General features: G+C 52.0%; 8 protein-coding genes across 8 annotated transcripts; 4 read left to right on the top strand and 4 right to left on the bottom strand.

Moving 5' to 3' along the window:
• Positions 1-26: 26 nt before the first annotated feature.
• Aud_007914 (tRNA-dihydrouridine synthase family protein) lies at positions 27-1,675 on the bottom strand (the record flags this gene model as incomplete). The annotated part of the gene is made up of 2 exons (XM_043292801.1): positions 27-1,472; positions 1,526-1,675. 2 exons carry the CDS (start codon positions 1,673-1,675, stop codon positions 27-29), a joined length of 1,596 nt encoding a protein of 531 aa, XP_043148736.1.
• Positions 1,676-2,297: 622 nt separating this feature from the next.
• Positions 2,298-3,900, top strand: Aud_007915 (WD40 repeat domain-containing protein; the record flags this gene model as incomplete). The annotated part of the gene is made up of 3 exons (XM_043292802.1): positions 2,298-2,319; positions 2,376-3,202; positions 3,283-3,900. 3 exons carry the CDS (start codon positions 2,298-2,300, stop codon positions 3,898-3,900), a joined length of 1,467 nt encoding a protein of 488 aa, XP_043148737.1.
• Positions 3,901-4,308: 408 nt separating this feature from the next.
• Aud_007916 (40S ribosomal protein eS25) lies at positions 4,309-4,934 on the top strand (the record flags this gene model as incomplete). Its single annotated transcript, XM_043292803.1, has 4 exons — positions 4,309-4,311; positions 4,383-4,428; positions 4,625-4,834; positions 4,912-4,934. The coding sequence occupies 4 exons, from the start codon at positions 4,309-4,311 to the stop codon at positions 4,932-4,934; spliced, it is 282 nt and encodes a 93-aa protein (XP_043148738.1).
• A 238-nt stretch (positions 4,935-5,172) lies between these two features.
• Aud_007917 (putative heme/steroid binding domain protein) lies at positions 5,173-5,972 on the bottom strand (the record flags this gene model as incomplete). The annotated part of the gene is made up of 2 exons (XM_043292804.1): positions 5,173-5,664; positions 5,730-5,972. The coding sequence occupies 2 exons, from the start codon at positions 5,970-5,972 to the stop codon at positions 5,173-5,175; spliced, it is 735 nt and encodes a 244-aa protein (XP_043148739.1).
• Positions 5,973-7,216: 1,244 nt separating this feature from the next.
• Positions 7,217-8,624, bottom strand: Aud_007918 (GTR/RAG family Ras-related GTP-binding protein; the record flags this gene model as incomplete). The annotated part of the gene is made up of 5 exons (XM_043292805.1): positions 7,217-7,412; positions 7,464-8,147; positions 8,196-8,297; positions 8,350-8,456; positions 8,619-8,624. The coding sequence occupies 5 exons, from the start codon at positions 8,622-8,624 to the stop codon at positions 7,217-7,219; spliced, it is 1,095 nt and encodes a 364-aa protein (XP_043148740.1).
• A 950-nt stretch (positions 8,625-9,574) lies between these two features.
• On the top strand, positions 9,575-10,516 carry Aud_007919 (putative short chain dehydrogenase/reductase; the record flags this gene model as incomplete). Its single annotated transcript, XM_043292806.1, has 1 exon — positions 9,575-10,516. One exon carries the CDS (start codon positions 9,575-9,577, stop codon positions 10,514-10,516), a length of 942 nt encoding a protein of 313 aa, XP_043148741.1.
• A 944-nt stretch (positions 10,517-11,460) lies between these two features.
• Aud_007920 (putative acid phosphatase) lies at positions 11,461-12,946 on the top strand (the record flags this gene model as incomplete). Its single annotated transcript, XM_043292807.1, has 3 exons — positions 11,461-11,597; positions 11,682-12,016; positions 12,075-12,946. 3 exons carry the CDS (start codon positions 11,461-11,463, stop codon positions 12,944-12,946), a joined length of 1,344 nt encoding a protein of 447 aa, XP_043148742.1.
• Positions 12,947-13,177: 231 nt separating this feature from the next.
• On the bottom strand, positions 13,178-16,799 carry Aud_007921 (uncharacterized protein; the record flags this gene model as incomplete). The annotated part of the gene is made up of 2 exons (XM_043292808.1): positions 13,178-16,661; positions 16,771-16,799. 2 exons carry the CDS (start codon positions 16,797-16,799, stop codon positions 13,178-13,180), a joined length of 3,513 nt encoding a protein of 1,170 aa, XP_043148743.1.
• Between the last annotated feature and the right edge of the window lie 69 nt (positions 16,800-16,868).

Here is a 16,868-nt window from a genome sequence, read left to right on the forward strand (position 1 = left end):
GCTTCCGGACCGAGCAAGCCATTGGGCTAACCACTGACCAGACGATCCGGTGTCGCTGTACCCGGGGTTGCAGCTTCAACTCGGTCATCTTTGGAGTCCGTCGTCGCTTTTGACTCTAATGAGCCGTCTTTCTGAGCCTTATCTTCTTCTGCAAGTTCCTTTTTCTTCGGTCTCAAAGCTCCATTCTCCATGGCTTCCTCCGGCAGAGGTCGAATGTGAGGTTGACAAACCCACCAGGGTCTGCCATATTCGGCGATTGTTGCCTTGGAGCCTTTCAATTCTGCATTTGGAGCCACTTCAAAACGCTCTGGATATTGTTCGTATTCGTCGAGACCTTCCTTGACTGCTTGTTCGACGAGGAACAGAGTGTGCTCGAAGGCTGCCATATCACCCGGTCTGGACCTTGCAAGCGCATCTCGAACATTCGTGTGCTTCGACACCATTGGACGCAGGATCTGGAAAAGATGCCCTTGCATCACTCCGAGACTAGGAGACTGCGGTCTCTTCGACTTGTCCCGTTTCTGCTTCTTTTTCGGAGGGCCATCCTCAGCCTCCGCCTCCTCTGATCCTGTATGTGACGCCTGCTCGGGCTCTTTGGGATCTGAAGGGAGGTAGAGAGGTTTCCGCTCAGGACCAGGGACTTCCAGCACATATTGATAGATGATGTCCAAGTATCGGCGGAAGATAGCGTCTATACGGTATCCGCCCTTTCCGTTTCTACCCCTCCAATACTGACGTTCTTCGCTACCAACGGGGGGAGGTTTGCTGAAGATGGCCGGATCGGACAGGTTGCCCTCCGCGCTCATCACACCGTCCGCGCCTGTTGCCTCAAGACAACGTTCCAGATCGTCATGGTTCAGATTGTTCCCATTTGCAAAGATGACCGTCTCTGGTGGTAAATTGTCGCGCAGATACCGAATGTAGCTCCAGTCTGCCAAACCTGTGTTGTGACCCTTTTGCTCCCTTGTGCGTCCGTGAAGTGTGATTATGCTAGCTCCAGCGGACAATATCATTTTCGCATACTCTAGTGTCTTCTCTTTCGACTCCTGTATGCGGAACTTGGCTGTAACGGGGATGGGAAGCTCCTTATGCAGTCGGTTGATCAATTTATAAATCAAGTCCCAGTCCTCTTGGAGGAACGCTCCATAATGGCCCTTCCGCGCGATGCCTTGGGGGCATCCAAGATTGAGATCGACAGCATCGCAGTAGGGTGCCACGTGTCGGGCAGCTTCTAGAAAATCCTCGGGATCATTGGCGCAAAACTGTACGAAAAGCGGCCTGTCAAACGCAGGGTTGCCGTCAAGGTAGAGAGAATTGTCATTCTTGTCGAGACCGGCTCGGGTAGGCTGGAAATGTTGCCAGCGAACATTAGGTTGCTCTCGAAACAAGCGCGCATGATACATGGGGGAGTAGGCGAGGATTGGCTTCGGGTCATCCGGTGGCATGAACGAACGAGTCAGCATGCGCCAGGCCTAGGAGATGATCATTAGTCCGGATGCGCTGATAGGAGAGGGATCGGCCATACAAATTCGGATCTGTCCACCATAGGTGCCACAATATACTTGGGACTTCCTATGCTCTCATAAAACTCTCTGCCGTATAGCTTCTTCCGGGGCTCCGCACTTGCGCTCTCAGGCGCTTTTTGCGGAGCAGGCTGCGTCTCTAACACTGCCATTTTTGCAAAAAATCGACGGGGGAGGCTAAAGGATAATGGCCCCAGCAGTGGGGTAAGAAAGCGCACAGTCCCTATAGTGGCTGATAGAGGAGAAACAGATATCTAGAAGAGCCTGACTTCGTTTGTGGCTTCCAGGCTAGTCTGATCAACATTGCCTTTTTTTTTTTTCTGAGCGGCGATTATCCGGAACGGAAAAACAACATAGCGAGTCTTATCTTATCACTGTGCATCGCCAGTGTCGCCATTTTGCCATGAGTAGAATCGAGAAGTTCGTAAACAACCGAGGTTATTATCTTTTTGTTGATTGCCTGAATTCTATGCTAAGGGTCCGTGGATTCGTTGAGAATGATGTCGTGACTAGAAATGATTTTCAAACCAGGCCGTTGTCTACAGTCTATACCAGCTTATATAATCCGAGCAGAAGCTTGGCGGTGTTTATTCTCCAAAACGGGCAATGAAAGAAAGCGACAGTCAATTGGAACACCTTCTGTATAATTTAAGAAGAGCGGTGTAGCTCATGTGCAGAGCATTATGAGTGACAGTTGTCTTATTTGCTACCGATAACTCGCTGCAGGTTTGACAAATTTACTGGCTGCGTGTTATACGCTTGAAGCGAACAAAAATGGACTCCGCAGGAGCTGCAGGTGAGTCCAATGTGCACATACCACATAATCCGACAGCTTCATGACCAGGGTGACAGGCTCATCGGCAGCTTCTCTTTCTGATGACGGAGCCTTTGTAGCCCAACTCAATGGCAAAGATCTCATCATTCACCTCAATCCTGTGTCTTTGGACTTTAAGGAGGTAGAAATCGTTAAGCTCAAAGAGACACCGACTAGGTTTCTGAGATTTTCGCGCCCAAAGCAACTCGCTCGGTCAGACACTATCGGCAGCCGAGAAGAGAGCGCAGGGCGACGTATCCTCTGTGCTAGCGATAGCCGCATTCTGGTCTGGAACCTTCATCCCCTGCAGCTGCACGCTGAGATTGAAAATATCGAATCCGGTGCTCTGAACATTGACTTTGGCGCCGATGAAAACGAGATTATCGTATTTCATGCGTGGAACACAAAGTTAACAATCCATTCGCTGGACAGTGGCCGAAGCCAGGTCATCAAATCTCCAAAGTTCTCTCATTATAATGGCTTCGGCTTTCGACCGCGAACGCGACAGTTTGCAATCCTACTGAAGCCGGAAACGTCCGACTTGTTGACCATCCATGAATATGGGTCTTACGAGCTTATCAATAGAGCAATCCTGCCGACGTCGGATGCTCAGGGGTTGAAATGGAGCCCCGATGGAAACTGGATCGCCGTCTGGGATGCGGCAAGTGCGGGCACCAAACTTTTAATATATACAGCAGATGGAAACCTTTTTAGAACCTACAACGGCTCGCCTGAATCAGAAAGCGTTTTTGACCTCGGAGTGAGAAGCATAGAATGGAGCCCAGCCATTAGCCAAGGCGATGCTTCGGACTTGTTAGCCGTTGGAAAAGTCGATGGAACGATAGACATCCTGAATACCAAAACGGTAAGTCCTTGTCCTCAAAGCTCTCCTGCTTGCTTGAAGTGCCCCATCGTGATTACGAGCAACCCTAATCGCTGATCTAGTTCTCTTGCTCTATGACGCTGTCACATGCATTCCTAATGGATCAGCCCTCGCTAAGCGCCTGGCACGAGAGATCTGTGACGGCGGATGGGAGTCTTGGATACACAGAGTTGCCAGCATCTTCTGCCTTTAGCATGATTTCAGAGTCGACTGGTGCCCCTCGGGGCGCATCAATCATGGCGTTCAGTGCCAACGGTGCTTTTCTCAGTACAGTCGATCAGACACGACCCAATGTTGTATGGATCTGGGATTTGAAAACAGCGCCGGGTCTCGTCTCCGTTCTCCTTCACGACCATCCGGTCCGACAAGTCGTATGGCACCCTTTGAGGACCGAGTTCCTTGTAACTACATCTAATAGTATTGTCCCCGCTGTCCGATATTGGTCGCTTGACAGTCACCCGTCAATTATCCCAATCCCGATTTCGAGAAGTGAAGCGGGAAAATACGACGTAAGATGGTTGCCTTTGAGTCAAGACGACGTGCCAGCTTTATGGTTCGGAACGCTCGAAGAATATGTGCTTGGCCATTTCGAATTGGAGGACGGCGCTCAGCAGTTCAAAGTAGCCTACAGAGTGCATAACAGGTCCTCAAACAATCATTGCTCGAACACGAGCAGATGATCATTCAGTTGGGTTATTGTGGATAATTATGACGACTAATGAATCCTTATGAACGAGTATCCATCCTTCTTCCAGGGCATCGCGCCGCTGTGTTCTAGAGACCGTAGATTAACATACGCAAAAAGGGACTCAAAGGAAGACGGATCAAGGTCGCCATCACCTGCTTAGATATTGAAGCCCTTGTTCGTCGGTATGATCCATATCATGCACCTGGATATACTTCCCGTTGGCCAATCATATCTCGGAGACGGGGCCATGCTAACCGAGCCATCATCAGCGAAGAGGGCTTAGGGTTGAGCAACACGTGATGCTGAGTCATTCCCCACTCAATTTCGCACTTGGGTATTCAAACTTCTAGCCGACGTTCTGTGCAGCTCTTCCGTCGAACATCCGCATCAGACAGTCAAAATGGTACGTTTTGGAGGCGCCTTGTTCCATTAAGATCATGAAGAATGTGAGGCGATACTAACATTATTTTCAAGGCCGCCGGCGCAGGAAAGCAAAAGAAGAAGTGGTCCAAGGGCAAGGGTACGCAATTCCGTCTTCCCATCATCATCATATCACCCAGCACCGTTGAAGCGAGCGATCATCTTTCCACTTGAAAATATACCACATCGGTTCCTTTTCGTCGGGGAGAAGAGCTTGTCACTTGTCGGATTCAACGAGACTCGGACTCGGAGACTGAACGAATATTGAATGCTGACTTACTGATTTCTTCGTACAGTCAAGGACAAGGCCCAGCACGCCGTCGTCCTTGAGAAGCAGACCGCCGAGAGACTCCAGAAGGATGTCCAGTCCTACCGTCTCATCACCGTCGCCACCCTTGTCGACCGTCTGAAGATCAACGGCAGCTTGGCCCGCAAGGCCCTCGCTGATCTTGAGGAGAAGGGACAGATCAAGAAGGTCGTTGGCCACTCCAAGATGACCATCTACAGTATGTCGCCCCAGACTGCAGACGCACCACAGAAGTGATCATTTTAGAAGGGTTGATATGCTAACTAATGCCTGCAGCCCGTGCCGTTACCGCTGAGTAAACGATTTCCTACGAACATTTCTCGCGGTCCTTTTTTTATGCTACGAATGATATCACTATAAAATTCGGAAAGTCTGGCTGGGCGAAGGATGTATTCTGGTGTGAAAGCACGCACTACTGCATATGTCAAGTGAAATTGACTGAATCGATCTCAAAAATCTGTTCCAACTTTTTGCTTTACCTATCCGTAGATATACTCTGATTGTAACCATTATAAACTCCCGAGCTTTGCGATAACATCAACCCACCACGTCCCTCTTCTTCGGCCGCTGCTGCTTCGCCACCTTACAAAGCTCCCTCTTCTCCTTGGGCAAATCCTCCAATCCCATCACCTTCCCCACCTCAAAGTACTTCTTGTGGTTACGGAAGAAATTCTCCCAGTGAGCCACCTGCTTCCGCACCTTGCCCAGCGCCACCCTCCTGTCCTGCTCCCGCCGGATCTTCCTCTCCCCGCTGCTCAGCTTCTTGTCTTCCTCCTCGTCCTCAAGGGGGATGAACATCTCCTCCACCCCCGTAAGATCATGCGTGAGGTCTTCCTGGAAGCAGCCCGTCACAAACGCACGGGTTGCATCCCGGCCGGCGAAGAAGTTGTAGCCGCCGCCGGGGCCGTAGACGAGCGGATTGGCGGAGACGTCGAAGATGGTGCCGTTGACGGCGACGTAGATGGGGAGGGAGGGGTCGGTGCCGTTGTAGAGGGCGAGTTGGTCCGGTGCTAGGTAGACGGGTCCTTTCTGGTGCGTTGTTAGTACCACCATCGTCGGAGTATGACAGCTGTGAAGCGGATGGGCTGGCTTACAATGTATTGGACTAATACTGGCCATCTTGTGAACCACGGCCTGTATCCCCAGAGAACCGACTCGCCAGTCATGTAGTAGGAGAGCCCGCAGGACGCTACGACCAGCGTGAGCAGCACGCGGATGATGTCGCCGACGCTGATCCCTCCGTCATGGCTGCTTCGTCGCGGCGATGCTGATTTCGTGGGCTTGTCGGATCTCGAGGAAGATTGCTGGGGAACTTGTCTTTGGCGAAGTTCGGACATGGTGTTGGTTGTGATGTTTAGACTATGCTGGATGGCATTTGGGATTGTTATGTGCTGTAGCTTGTATGTAAGTTCGGCCCAGAAGACCGAGGACAGATAGCTTGGACTTATTTCCGACTTCCCCGCCAGCTGAGTCTGGGCGATGTGTTGACAGCGGGAGAGCGCGATGTGCAACTGGTATGTAATTCGAATTGACCGAGGAGCCGTCGGCTCATCATTAAGCTCTATTACCTACGAAGCAGATTGCTGGCTGTTTCTATTATCGCTTCACCATATTGCGCCACTCAAGCTCTCATTTCATCGAGCAGGAACAGCACCTTACAAAAGTAGTATACCAATAGCAGGGAGAGTTATACGATCGTTGACGCATATTATCATTGAGATCTATAGCTCCTGCGAGAATATGCGTCTAGCCACTTGATAATGCTCATGAAATGTCTGAATATTTAGAAACTATAACGCAGCCCACAATTGATCTTCGTTACCACCGTTTATGACTAAATCTCAACGTTGGACGCCGTTGACAACTAGAAGCTAGAAAACTAATAATATCAATCAGCAAAAGCTCACACTCAATCTTGCAAGAGCAGAAGAAAAGTGGTCAAAAAAGTCAGACATCCAAGGAAGAAATTGCGCACAGAGCACGTCTAAGATGGGTTCTAGCGACGGCTAGCGTGGAAACTGCGAATGTGGAAAAGGTTTTCATCATTTAAGAGATGGGAGAAGAATTTCTGTTGCGAGCGAAAATCAAGCAGATGCACTTACCCATCATGGTGAGTTAAACAGTTCTTTGGGAACGTCTTGGAAGTTGTTGAACACGCTGGATCTGGGATGACAGTGGATCAAGCCAACATTATGCTTGATACTAGAGAGGTATCTCTCTCTCAAATGCAGTATTGAGTGGAAGAGAAGAAGATGAAGAAGATGAGAAATGGAACAATTTAAAGCTCAGAAAAGGGAAAATTTCGGTAAGTGGGTCTGTGGTAGTTGATGCCTTGGTGCCTGATGCGTATGGGGCTGCTCTGATAGACGCAGTTACAGTCTACTAGCTTCGCCAAATTGAAGTTTTGAATTCAGAAAATAGTATATGTACCAAGGTATCATGAGTAGCAATGGCCTCGACAGTGAAAGAACTACCATAGGACCACAGCCAAACACTTCTGCTTCGAAGACTTAGGCCAGAACAGAGTGTCTTGTCAAGGTTCTCAAAATAATCGCTAATTTCCGAGTGTTTTTCCATGTGCTCAGCTTCTTGATCCATGCTCGACCAGTTGAGGCTGCGTCTGCTCTTCGCCTGCCTGATCTGTATCCTGGTCTTGCTCCCAGCTCCTTGAGAACACGTCATTAAGCGCGTCTTGAAACGTACGGCAATTCATGTCGATAAGCCCCTTCTTCTCTTTCGCTTCAGGGTTACGAATCACGGACACAAGACATAGGTACCTTGAACAGTCAGTAAAGATTTCAACAATAGATGCGTCGGAGAAAGCTGACTTGTTCATTTCCATCAAATGTATCATGGTCTCATCATGCAAGACAACATGACTTTCTGCCTCTTGTATTTGATCTCCCTTGGGCTTGCGGTCTGGATGATCCCACGAATACAGCTCAGAGACGTCAACAATCACATCTATGTAATCCGAGCACATTTCATAACATGACATATCGACAGGACGAGTGTCAGAGGCAATGTAGATTTTGCTCAGGACGTCAAAGAGATATGTCTTCTCGAAACCACAATTATTCGCAAGTGTGTTGATCAGATTTTCCAAGGTGGAAAGATTTGGAATCAGCTTCTGGATCACCTTGCTGAAAGCCTCGAAGACCGAGTAGTCGTAGATTGATGTCAAATAGTAGTGTACCGGAGCATTTTCGTAACCGGCATCACTTAATTCATCCGAGATGCGCTGCACTATGTCTTGAAAGGTATCTGTGCGATATTCGTCTGAAAGCCCGTCAACCTTGTGGATGAAGACTTCGATATTGATGTTCGGGTAGTATTGCTGAACGGTCAGAATGGTCCGGTTCAACCGAGCAACGGAGTCTAGGTAATCGTCCTGGGCATCGATCACCCATACGAGCGCGCCTAGACTGCCGAAAATATCTTCCAGGTCAAATGACGGCTCGAGGTACTCTAGCTGACCAGGAAAATCCCAGACTTGGAAGTCCATGAACGAGCTAAAGATCATGTAAGAACAAGGTAGGGCGTTGTAGGGGCACACTTACTGAATCGAATCTTTCTGGATACGGGTCGTTGATTCCAGAAACAGTGTTTCATTTGGTGGCATCTTATGGAAAACAACACTGGCGATGGATGACTTGCCGCTCCTGAGTAAAGTCAGTAACATGTCTAAGCATCATTCAGACGCAGATAGCTCACCGGCGAAGCCCCATCAGAAGTAAGCGAGGTTTAGCATCTCGAGGCTTATTCGTGGCCAGATGGCCCGGTTTGCCTTGTACCGGTGGCGCCAACTGCTGGTTTGCAATCTGGGACAAGAGAAGTCAGCTCAGCATTAGACTCATTATTTGCGACGATTTGTCGGAGAGACAAGCTTCGGGCAAAACAATGGATCGTCAACGACGTGACATTTCCTGTAGTTCCCGGCATAGTTGCGACGAGGAAATTGACCAGGGAGCAGGTTTCCTTACATCCATGCCAAGTGAAGAGGCTTCAAAAAGGCGACGGCAGTGAAGAAGACAAGTCAGTGATCCAATGTGCGACTCGAGGGTGAAGGTGCGACACTGGTAATACAAAACCAATGAGTGAATGTCGAAAGAAAGTCAGATCTTCAGCCTCATGGCGAGGCGCGCTGCAACGTTGACCAGGAAATAGGTATTGTATTTTTGAATATCCAATATCCCCGAACACTGCATGCACGTGAGGGTATATACTATCCCAGTGAGCGCAGAATTGGAGAGAACCAGAACCAATAGGGAAGTTCCTGCGTAGGACGGACACCGTCTAGCTCAATATGATATTACAGAAGGTGTAATGACACGGTCCAGAAAACCGTGCTGTCAATACCTTGGATGTCAATGGCAGCAAGAAGGTTGAGCGTTGATAAAGGTGAAGATGCAGTGTGGTCTGGAGATAAGCTGGGGTAGGCTGGCTTGGCGTTGAGCGTTCGCTGTCAATGAGTGTCAAACTGCCTCGCCCTGGATCTTCTTAAGAGCTATCCAGACGAATAGTGTAATTGCTATTCCCCAACTTCCACATCCACCATGCTTGGTGTATCATGAGAAGATGCTCTCTCGAACATGCTCGGTCCCTGACCAAATGAGAGTGGTTGCGCATCACGATGGTTGACAAGGCCACAATCCCGTGATGGATGATCTCATCGCACGATTGCGCCGTCAGAAGACCGACCGATTATTTCTCTCCAAGGCGAAGTAGGACAGATACAGTTCAATGACTACGACTTCTTTCGCACAGCTCTGACCGCAATGACTAAAATCTTATTGACCAGCGCTAACTAACAGGAGTGGAGGCCGTCAGTGGTATATATATAACTCTCATGCCCACTTTGAGCTGAAACTGACTCCCTTTGCGCCTACACCCGTCATTCCCATCCAGGAGCTATCTATCGCCAACGACACTCTATACAATGCTGCAAATACCAGAGGAATTGAAAACCGCGTTCGGCTATATTGGCGCTGCATCCACTTGTTATCTTGCCGTACAAGTCGCTCGCCATTTTTACTGCTACCTCCGACCCTCCAGTCTTTCGCGCTACAATCCCCCCGGGAAAGATGCTTGGGCTCTGGTGACCGGCGCCAGCGATGGAATAGGTTTTGGATTTGCCCAGGAACTCTGCAAACGTGGATTCAATGTCTTTCTACACGGTCGGAACCACGACAAGTTACTACGAAAACGGGACGAGCTGCTGGCCGAGTTCCCCAACGCAAAGATTCGGATCGTCGTCTTCGACGCGTTCAAAAGCTCTGAAGATCTCAGTTGGATTGCACAAGAGATTGGCGACGCCCGTCTCACTGTTCTGGTCAACAATGCTGGAGGAGGGGTGAAGCCGTTCGAGCGGCTGGCCGAGCTCACACATGAAGACGTGCAGGCAACCATCAGCCTTAATTCTACTTTTACGGCGCAAATCACGCGCGTCCTGATGCCAATTCTGGAAAAGAATAGCCCGAGTCTCATTCTCACCGTCTCTTCGGCAGCAGCCTATGTGATGCCGACCCTCACAGTATACAGTGCCTCCAAAGGATTTGTGGAATCCTTCACCCGGTCGCTGCAAGCCGAAGTGACGCTCGACGGAAAGGATGTGGAAGTTCTCGCGCTACGGGTGGGAAATACCAATAGTCAAGGGAATGATGTGGCCGTGGGCCTATTTACCCCAACCTCTCGTACTCTGGCTTCGGCGGGCTTGAATCGCGTCGGATGCGATGGTCCGGTTGTCTGGGCGTATTGGCCGCACTCTCTCCAGGGTCTAAGCTTTCATCTAATTCCAAGCAATGTGCTGATTCGAATATTGGGAACCCGTCTCAGAGCAATGAAGCGGGAGGCTAAAGCGAAACAGGCGAAGAAGAGGTAGTATTATTTGATGAAGCGAACACGCTGGAGCTATTGACATTATTGAATAGCAAGCATCATCGCTGATGCTGCTTAGTGCTATCTGTACTTTTGGCTGCGACATGCCTCACGACTGTATATTATTGCACATAGTCACCCTATTTTCAGCTCAAGAAGATTTAAATCTGATTCACTTGACCCCGTCCGTAGTGAAAGGATATCTCGAGGTCAGTGTCTGGAGGAACTGTAGAGAGGGAATAGGAACTAAAAGAGAGCCGATCTCAAATGAGAGCAACAGGTGACCCTCGGCACTGCACTGATTGGCCCCTTTCATGCGCACCACCCGTTGGCGTCATCAAGCGCCCAAACCGAGTCACCGTAAGATACTTTGTTTCAGTACGTGGTGCTGCATCGATATTGCACCCAATTGCTATTCTTCTGGGCTCATTCTGTGCAAGGCCGTTTTTTATTGTCACAAGAACCATTTCACTTCTTCAGTTCCACGTGAGGGGTTACCAATGACGACTCTTGTGCCCCGTGAGCCTTACTCGAAGGAGGAGCTCGAGAAGCTCTATCCAAAGGAGCTTCAGCTTCAATTGGTACAGGTGGTAGGTGATGAGACAAAACATTTTTTCCCGGGCTGAGTCAATCAAGCATACTGAGTGAGAATGTAGTTCCTTCGTCACGGTACGATATTTCCTGCTGTCGAACTATCTCCGAGCAATTGGATCTAAGAACGGTTATTCAAGGTGAACGGACACCGGTCTCCTCTAGATTTCAGAATGTGTGTAACCTGTCCATTTCTGATCTTATTGATGCATGAGTCTCTTGAGCTGACATCTCCAAGGCAGGCCTCGCGCCATGTAAGGAAACCCCCACCGAATTCACGATCGCCCTCAGCCTTACTGCTCGTTCCTAACTCGATGACCACTCAAAGATTGGCCGTATTGCAATGTCGCGCGTCGGATGATCCAAATGGCAGCCAGTGAGAAAGACCTCTCATCGTGGAATGGCTTCCAATGGCGAAGAAAAATGGAAGCGTTTGGTGACAGAGACGAGTCGGTTGTTGCCGTGGGTGCGACGGGTGACATAGAGGGTATCTGGCAGGTTCCCTGACTTCCGAGGACGAAACTGGCAGTAGAGAGGACTCGGTAGCTGACTGGATATACGCTTCGCGACTTTCACAGCCAACATGGCGAATTGACAGATAGAGGGCGGGAGACCACATTTGAGCTGGGTCAGCGTCTGAGACATCTATATGTCGACCAGCTCGGTTTCATGCCAAAGATTAAATCGGATACGGAAGATATGTATCTTCGCGCCACGCCTATCCCTCGAGCTCTCGAGTCTCTCCACCAAGCCTTCTGGGGTATGTATCCAGCCAGTGCGCGTACGCAAGACTTCCCTCCGCCGGTGATTGTTGCTCGCTCTTTCTCGGATGAGACGCTCTTTCCCAATGAGGGCAACTGCCGGCGATTCAGGCAATTGGCCCGGCTATTCGCTGATCGCGCCGCGAAAAGATGTACGCTTCTATTTCAAAATCAAAGATGTGAAAATTGAGCCTAATGATGACGCTACAGGGAACGAGTCCGAACAAATGAGCTACCTCAACAGCCTCTGGTCTAAATGGATGCCTGACGCCTCCCCCCAAATCGCCGTTGACTCCCATCCCCGCCTCTCCGGTATCCAAGACACGATCAACGCGACCGACGCCCACGGTCCCGCCACAAGACTACCCGCGGAGTTCTACGACAAGAAAGCCCGCGAGTACACCAACACCATCGCTGTCGACGAGTGGTTCGCCGGATACGCGGAGAGCAGGGAATACCGGAAACTCGGGATCGGCGCCCTGATGGGCGACGTGGTCGACCGCATGGTCAACGCCGCTGCCAACGGCGGCTGGCGCAGCGAGCGCTCCGCTTCCGGCTCGTCCGCGGAGAACGGCAAGGCGATCAAATTCGCCATGAGCGGGTGCCACGATACCACCCTCGCCGCTATCCTGGGCAGTGTCGGCGCCTTCGACGCCAAATGGCCGCCTTTCACCTCTTCCATCGCTATTGAACTCTTCTCCCGAGCGGAGAACGCCCCCGCGTCGTCACCTTCTCCGTCCGCCAAGCAACGAGGCCTCCTCTCGTACCTCACCGGTCATGATGTCTCGCCCTCGTCCGACACTGACCGCGCCCCGCTTTCATCTCTCCCGAACTCAACACGGCAGGCGCTAAGGAACCACTACGTGCGTATTCGATACAATGACCACCCCGTCCGGATTCCCGGCTGCGCGGCGAAAGCGGAGAACCATCTCCCCGGCGACGAGACGTTCTGCACGCTCGATGCATTCAAGGAGGTTGTGGATAAGTTCACGCCCAAGGACTGGAGGGAGGAGTGTGTACAGAACCTGGGGGAGGGGCTGTACGGCAAGGACGATGCGGAGAAGGCTGTTGCTGGGTTCTAGTAATATCTTCGGGCTAGTTTACAGAGAGTAATAACTTCTTGTAATCCAGTAGAACTGAGATACTTGATGTACTTGAATAGCGAGATTTGTAATATTGTCGCCTGGCTGGGTAAGTCATATCACCAATAAAAGTCTTATGTATATGCAAGCAAACATGGCACGAAACGCAACCACGGATCCAAGTCTGTCTACATATATCCGCTCGCAACTTTCCATCCCTCTTGGAATACTCTAGGCAGCATCGCTGCTCTTCGTCCGAATACTCGGGCTCGAGCGCCGTCCGCCCCGACCCTTACTCCAACTCTGACTACGACTCCGACTGTGCTTCCCACGCCAAAACCGATCCATCCACTCGTCATCGCTCGAGCCCCATCCGCTCTCGCTTTCGCTGGCGCTCCACACGGACCGACCCTGGTCCATATCTATGACCTCGCCGGCAGCAAAAGCAGACGCAGACGCAGGCTCAGGCTCAGAAGCTCCCTTCCTCTTCATTTGCTTCTTCTCTTTCGCCAGGGCGTCGGCCGCTTCGCGGATTTTCTTCTGCTTGTTTGCTTCGACTGCTGAGGCACGCTCGAGGATATCGAACAGCTTCTCGACAGCGGGGGCGAAGGCCTGCGCGATGGGGATGTCGCCAACGCGGATGCGCATGTAGTCAAAGGCGGCGGTGACGGGGGCTTTGAGGGGGGGTTTGTTTTCAGTGACGGTTAGAGTGGAGGGTTCGTGTGCGGGTTCGGGCTCGTGGTCTGGGACGTCGAGGTCCTCGCGGGCCATGGGGGCGGGCTTGGGCTGGGGGTCTGGTTCTGTCGGGCTGGCGCCGGGATCGACGTGTGCAACTTTTTGGTACCGCTGGCTGAAGTGGGTGAGGACGACGGTGCGGGCTTGCATCATGCGGCCGACTTCCAGGGCTTCGGAGGTGGTAGAGTGTTTCTTTGCGACGGCGGAGACGGCCATGTCGTCTTGGAAGGTGGCTTCGTGGATGAGCACGGTTGAGTCGCGGCCGATGGTGGCGAAGTTGGCGGAGGGGCGGCAGTCGCCAGAGAAGGAGAGCTTGAAGCCGTCCGGGAAGACGAGGGAGACGGCCATGGCACCACGACAGTGCGAAACCTTCGTTGTGAGGATATCGGCGAGCCCCGTGGCCTGACGCAGGAGCGGGGTCACAGGGGAGGAATCGTCGTTGAAGTCGAGGGTGGACGTCTGAGGCCGGCTCCCATCGGCCTCATACCCGGGGTAGGAGCCGTCGTCACGGCAGTGACGGTAGGTGAATTTTGTCTTGATCTGGAAGTCTCCGTTGACGTAGCTGGGATGGGCGGCCAGAGGCACTAGCTTTCCAAAACCGTAGTCCTCGACGCCGGCATACTCCTCGAGCCAGCCAATCATCATCTCCTCGGACACGACAAACAGGCGTTTGTCTTGGAGGATCTTGCGTATGTCGGTCTCGACGCTGCCTGCTCGAGGTACGCCGTTCGGGTAGTTCGCACGGAACCATTCCCTGATGACGGAAGCGGTGCCAAGATGATGATCAGCGTGCAGATGGCTGATCCAGATCAGCCGAAGGTTCTGCAGCACCTCTTGCAACTTCTTCGGTTCGTACATCCGCTTGAGCTGACCGATGGTGTTCTCGCCGCAATCAAGCAGATAGGATCCAACCCCGGGCACATTAACGAGAGTGCTGGAGACGTTGCGGTACTTGGACGGCGAGGACGAGCCAGTTCCCAGAGTGACAATCTCCACGTTGGCTCCAGGAAGGTCTTTACGAAACTCGGCCAGCTTCTCTTGAAATTGGGGTTTCATGACCCGCCTACGAATGGCAGTCACCCGCTGCTCAATGGAGCGAGGAATCGTCTGTACGGTCTCGGCAGGGTTGAACAATGGCACGACCTCTGAGCGGTTAAGCTCGAACTTGGGTTCCATGTTGATGACCAGGCCGGGGTTGATCGGTTCGAACGGCGAGTTGCGGATCATTTCCTTGGTCGTCTCTGATTCGCAGGTAGGAGTACCTGGCTGTGGCAGGGTCTTGTTATCATGAACCGGGACGGGATAATTCTCGCCGCGCAACCTAGCCAGCCTGATGGAGGACCCTGCCACGCTACTCAGTGCCAAGTAGTTGGGACAGTAATCCGTGCTGGAGACGGTGTGTTTGCAGTGCGACATGCGAGCGACAAACTCGCGGAGGCGAGGATGGTCGCCCACACCCGGCCCTAGAATCCACAGGAAGGCCTCTAGTCCCGTGGTGACGGCGGCCGAGTTCCATTCCGGCCGATCAACCAGATCATCCACGTAGTCAGAAGTAGGCAGATCGATGATTGCCAACCCCTTCCCGAGCCGTGGTGGACCCAAGACCATATCCGGGGTGACGGTCTTTCCGTCCTCAGACAGCACATTCTCGCCCTTCGTCAGGCGCGCAAAGTTGGGGCCGGCGCGAACGTTCAGCTCTTTCGCCTTTTGTGGATCGAATTTGCCTCTGAGATCGTGGTTGCGCACGATGTAAGAAACCGCCTCATCGCACCGTGTCGTGGGTGGGAGTTTCTCCACACTGGCTCCAGGCCAGGGTTGACGCACGAGCACCTTGATGTCAGTAAGTGGCTTGTCACTTCCAGGAGCGGGGCCATTGTACGGCTTGAGGTCCTTGGTTTCGGGGTCCCGGATGAACATGATCGCAGGCATTTTGACTTCTGCCAAAGGAGTCTCAACGAGAGCATCCATTCTCCACGACGAATTAAACATGTCGGAGATGACCGATTGCCTCATGATGTGGTCCTGGGCGCGCTTGTCCAGAGCAGGCTTGTCAGCGTCGCGCTCCTGAAACTCGTCCAAGCTCCTCTTTCTCGGGCTCTGAGGCCTGGCTTGAGGCGATGTCCTTCTCGATCGCTGCGACGGCGAGGGTCGAATGGGCATGGCCCACACTTTGATGTTCCTGTCCGACCAGGTCGGCTGCTCAAAGGGATCAGCGGCGCGTGCCGGAGAACCAGACTTGGACAGACTCTCTGAGTCGTACTCCTTCGTGAAAACCGGCATCCCCTTGCGAAAAACAAATCTCCGTGCAGTGGCCAGGGTGTGCGTCAGATTCCGACCACCATGGATCGTCAAGGTGCCTCTGTCAGCCTGCCCGTCCTGCTGCTGCTGGAACTGTTGTTTAACATTCTGGCCGCCACGGCCCTTGGCCTCTTTTTCACGCGCAGTAAGCTCCAGCGCACTCGCGGCGCTCGCCAGCCCATCTGCCAACGTGAGAATCACACCAATCAACCCGCCATTAGTCGCCCACTCCGTCCGGCCTGTGAGAAAAATATCCGTAAGATAGGATAGCTTGACACCACGCTCTGTGCACGCCCGCTGGGTCCCCTCCGAGATCTGCCCAAAGAAATACCGCTTATCCGGGAAATGTAGGACGAGGGTCGTGCCCGGCGTATCGGCCGTCGGCGTCGTCAGCACTTGATAGTAGAACTTCATTGGTTTGTTTCCCACAGGAGAAGTAGGTATAGAGTCGAAGTCGGAGCCTTGGCGCAAAGCAGGGTTGTATAAAATGTAGGTTTTTCCTCGTCTGAATTCGAGTTTGGGGGCTCTGAGAAGATAGGCGTCCGGATTGATCTCGCGGCGAAGGTCGCGTGTTCGACGAGCCTTGAGCGGACGATCGAAGTACTGGTGTGAGAGTGACGATTTGGGAGGCCCAGATATACCTTCGTAGACCCGACGACGCGACTTGAGGTACGACGCAGCTCTGGAGAAGCAAGAAGAGCCTGCTAGCGACGGAGCCAGGCGAAAGGCTTTGGTGAACAGCCTCCCGGAAAAAAGAAGGGAAGCCAATGTGGCTGCTGAAAAGCTTTCACCGAAGGAACGAATGGCACCGCGCAATCATTGCAGTATTTAAGAATGAGTCACTAGAGAGCTAGCGGGGTCCGGATGCGAAATTGAGTGACTTCTTCCT

Source organism: Aspergillus udagawae, assembly GCF_001078395.1.
Source record: "Aspergillus udagawae IFM 46973 DNA, scaffold_6, whole genome shotgun sequence".
Classification (NCBI taxonomy): domain Eukaryota; kingdom Fungi; phylum Ascomycota; class Eurotiomycetes; order Eurotiales; family Aspergillaceae; genus Aspergillus; species Aspergillus udagawae.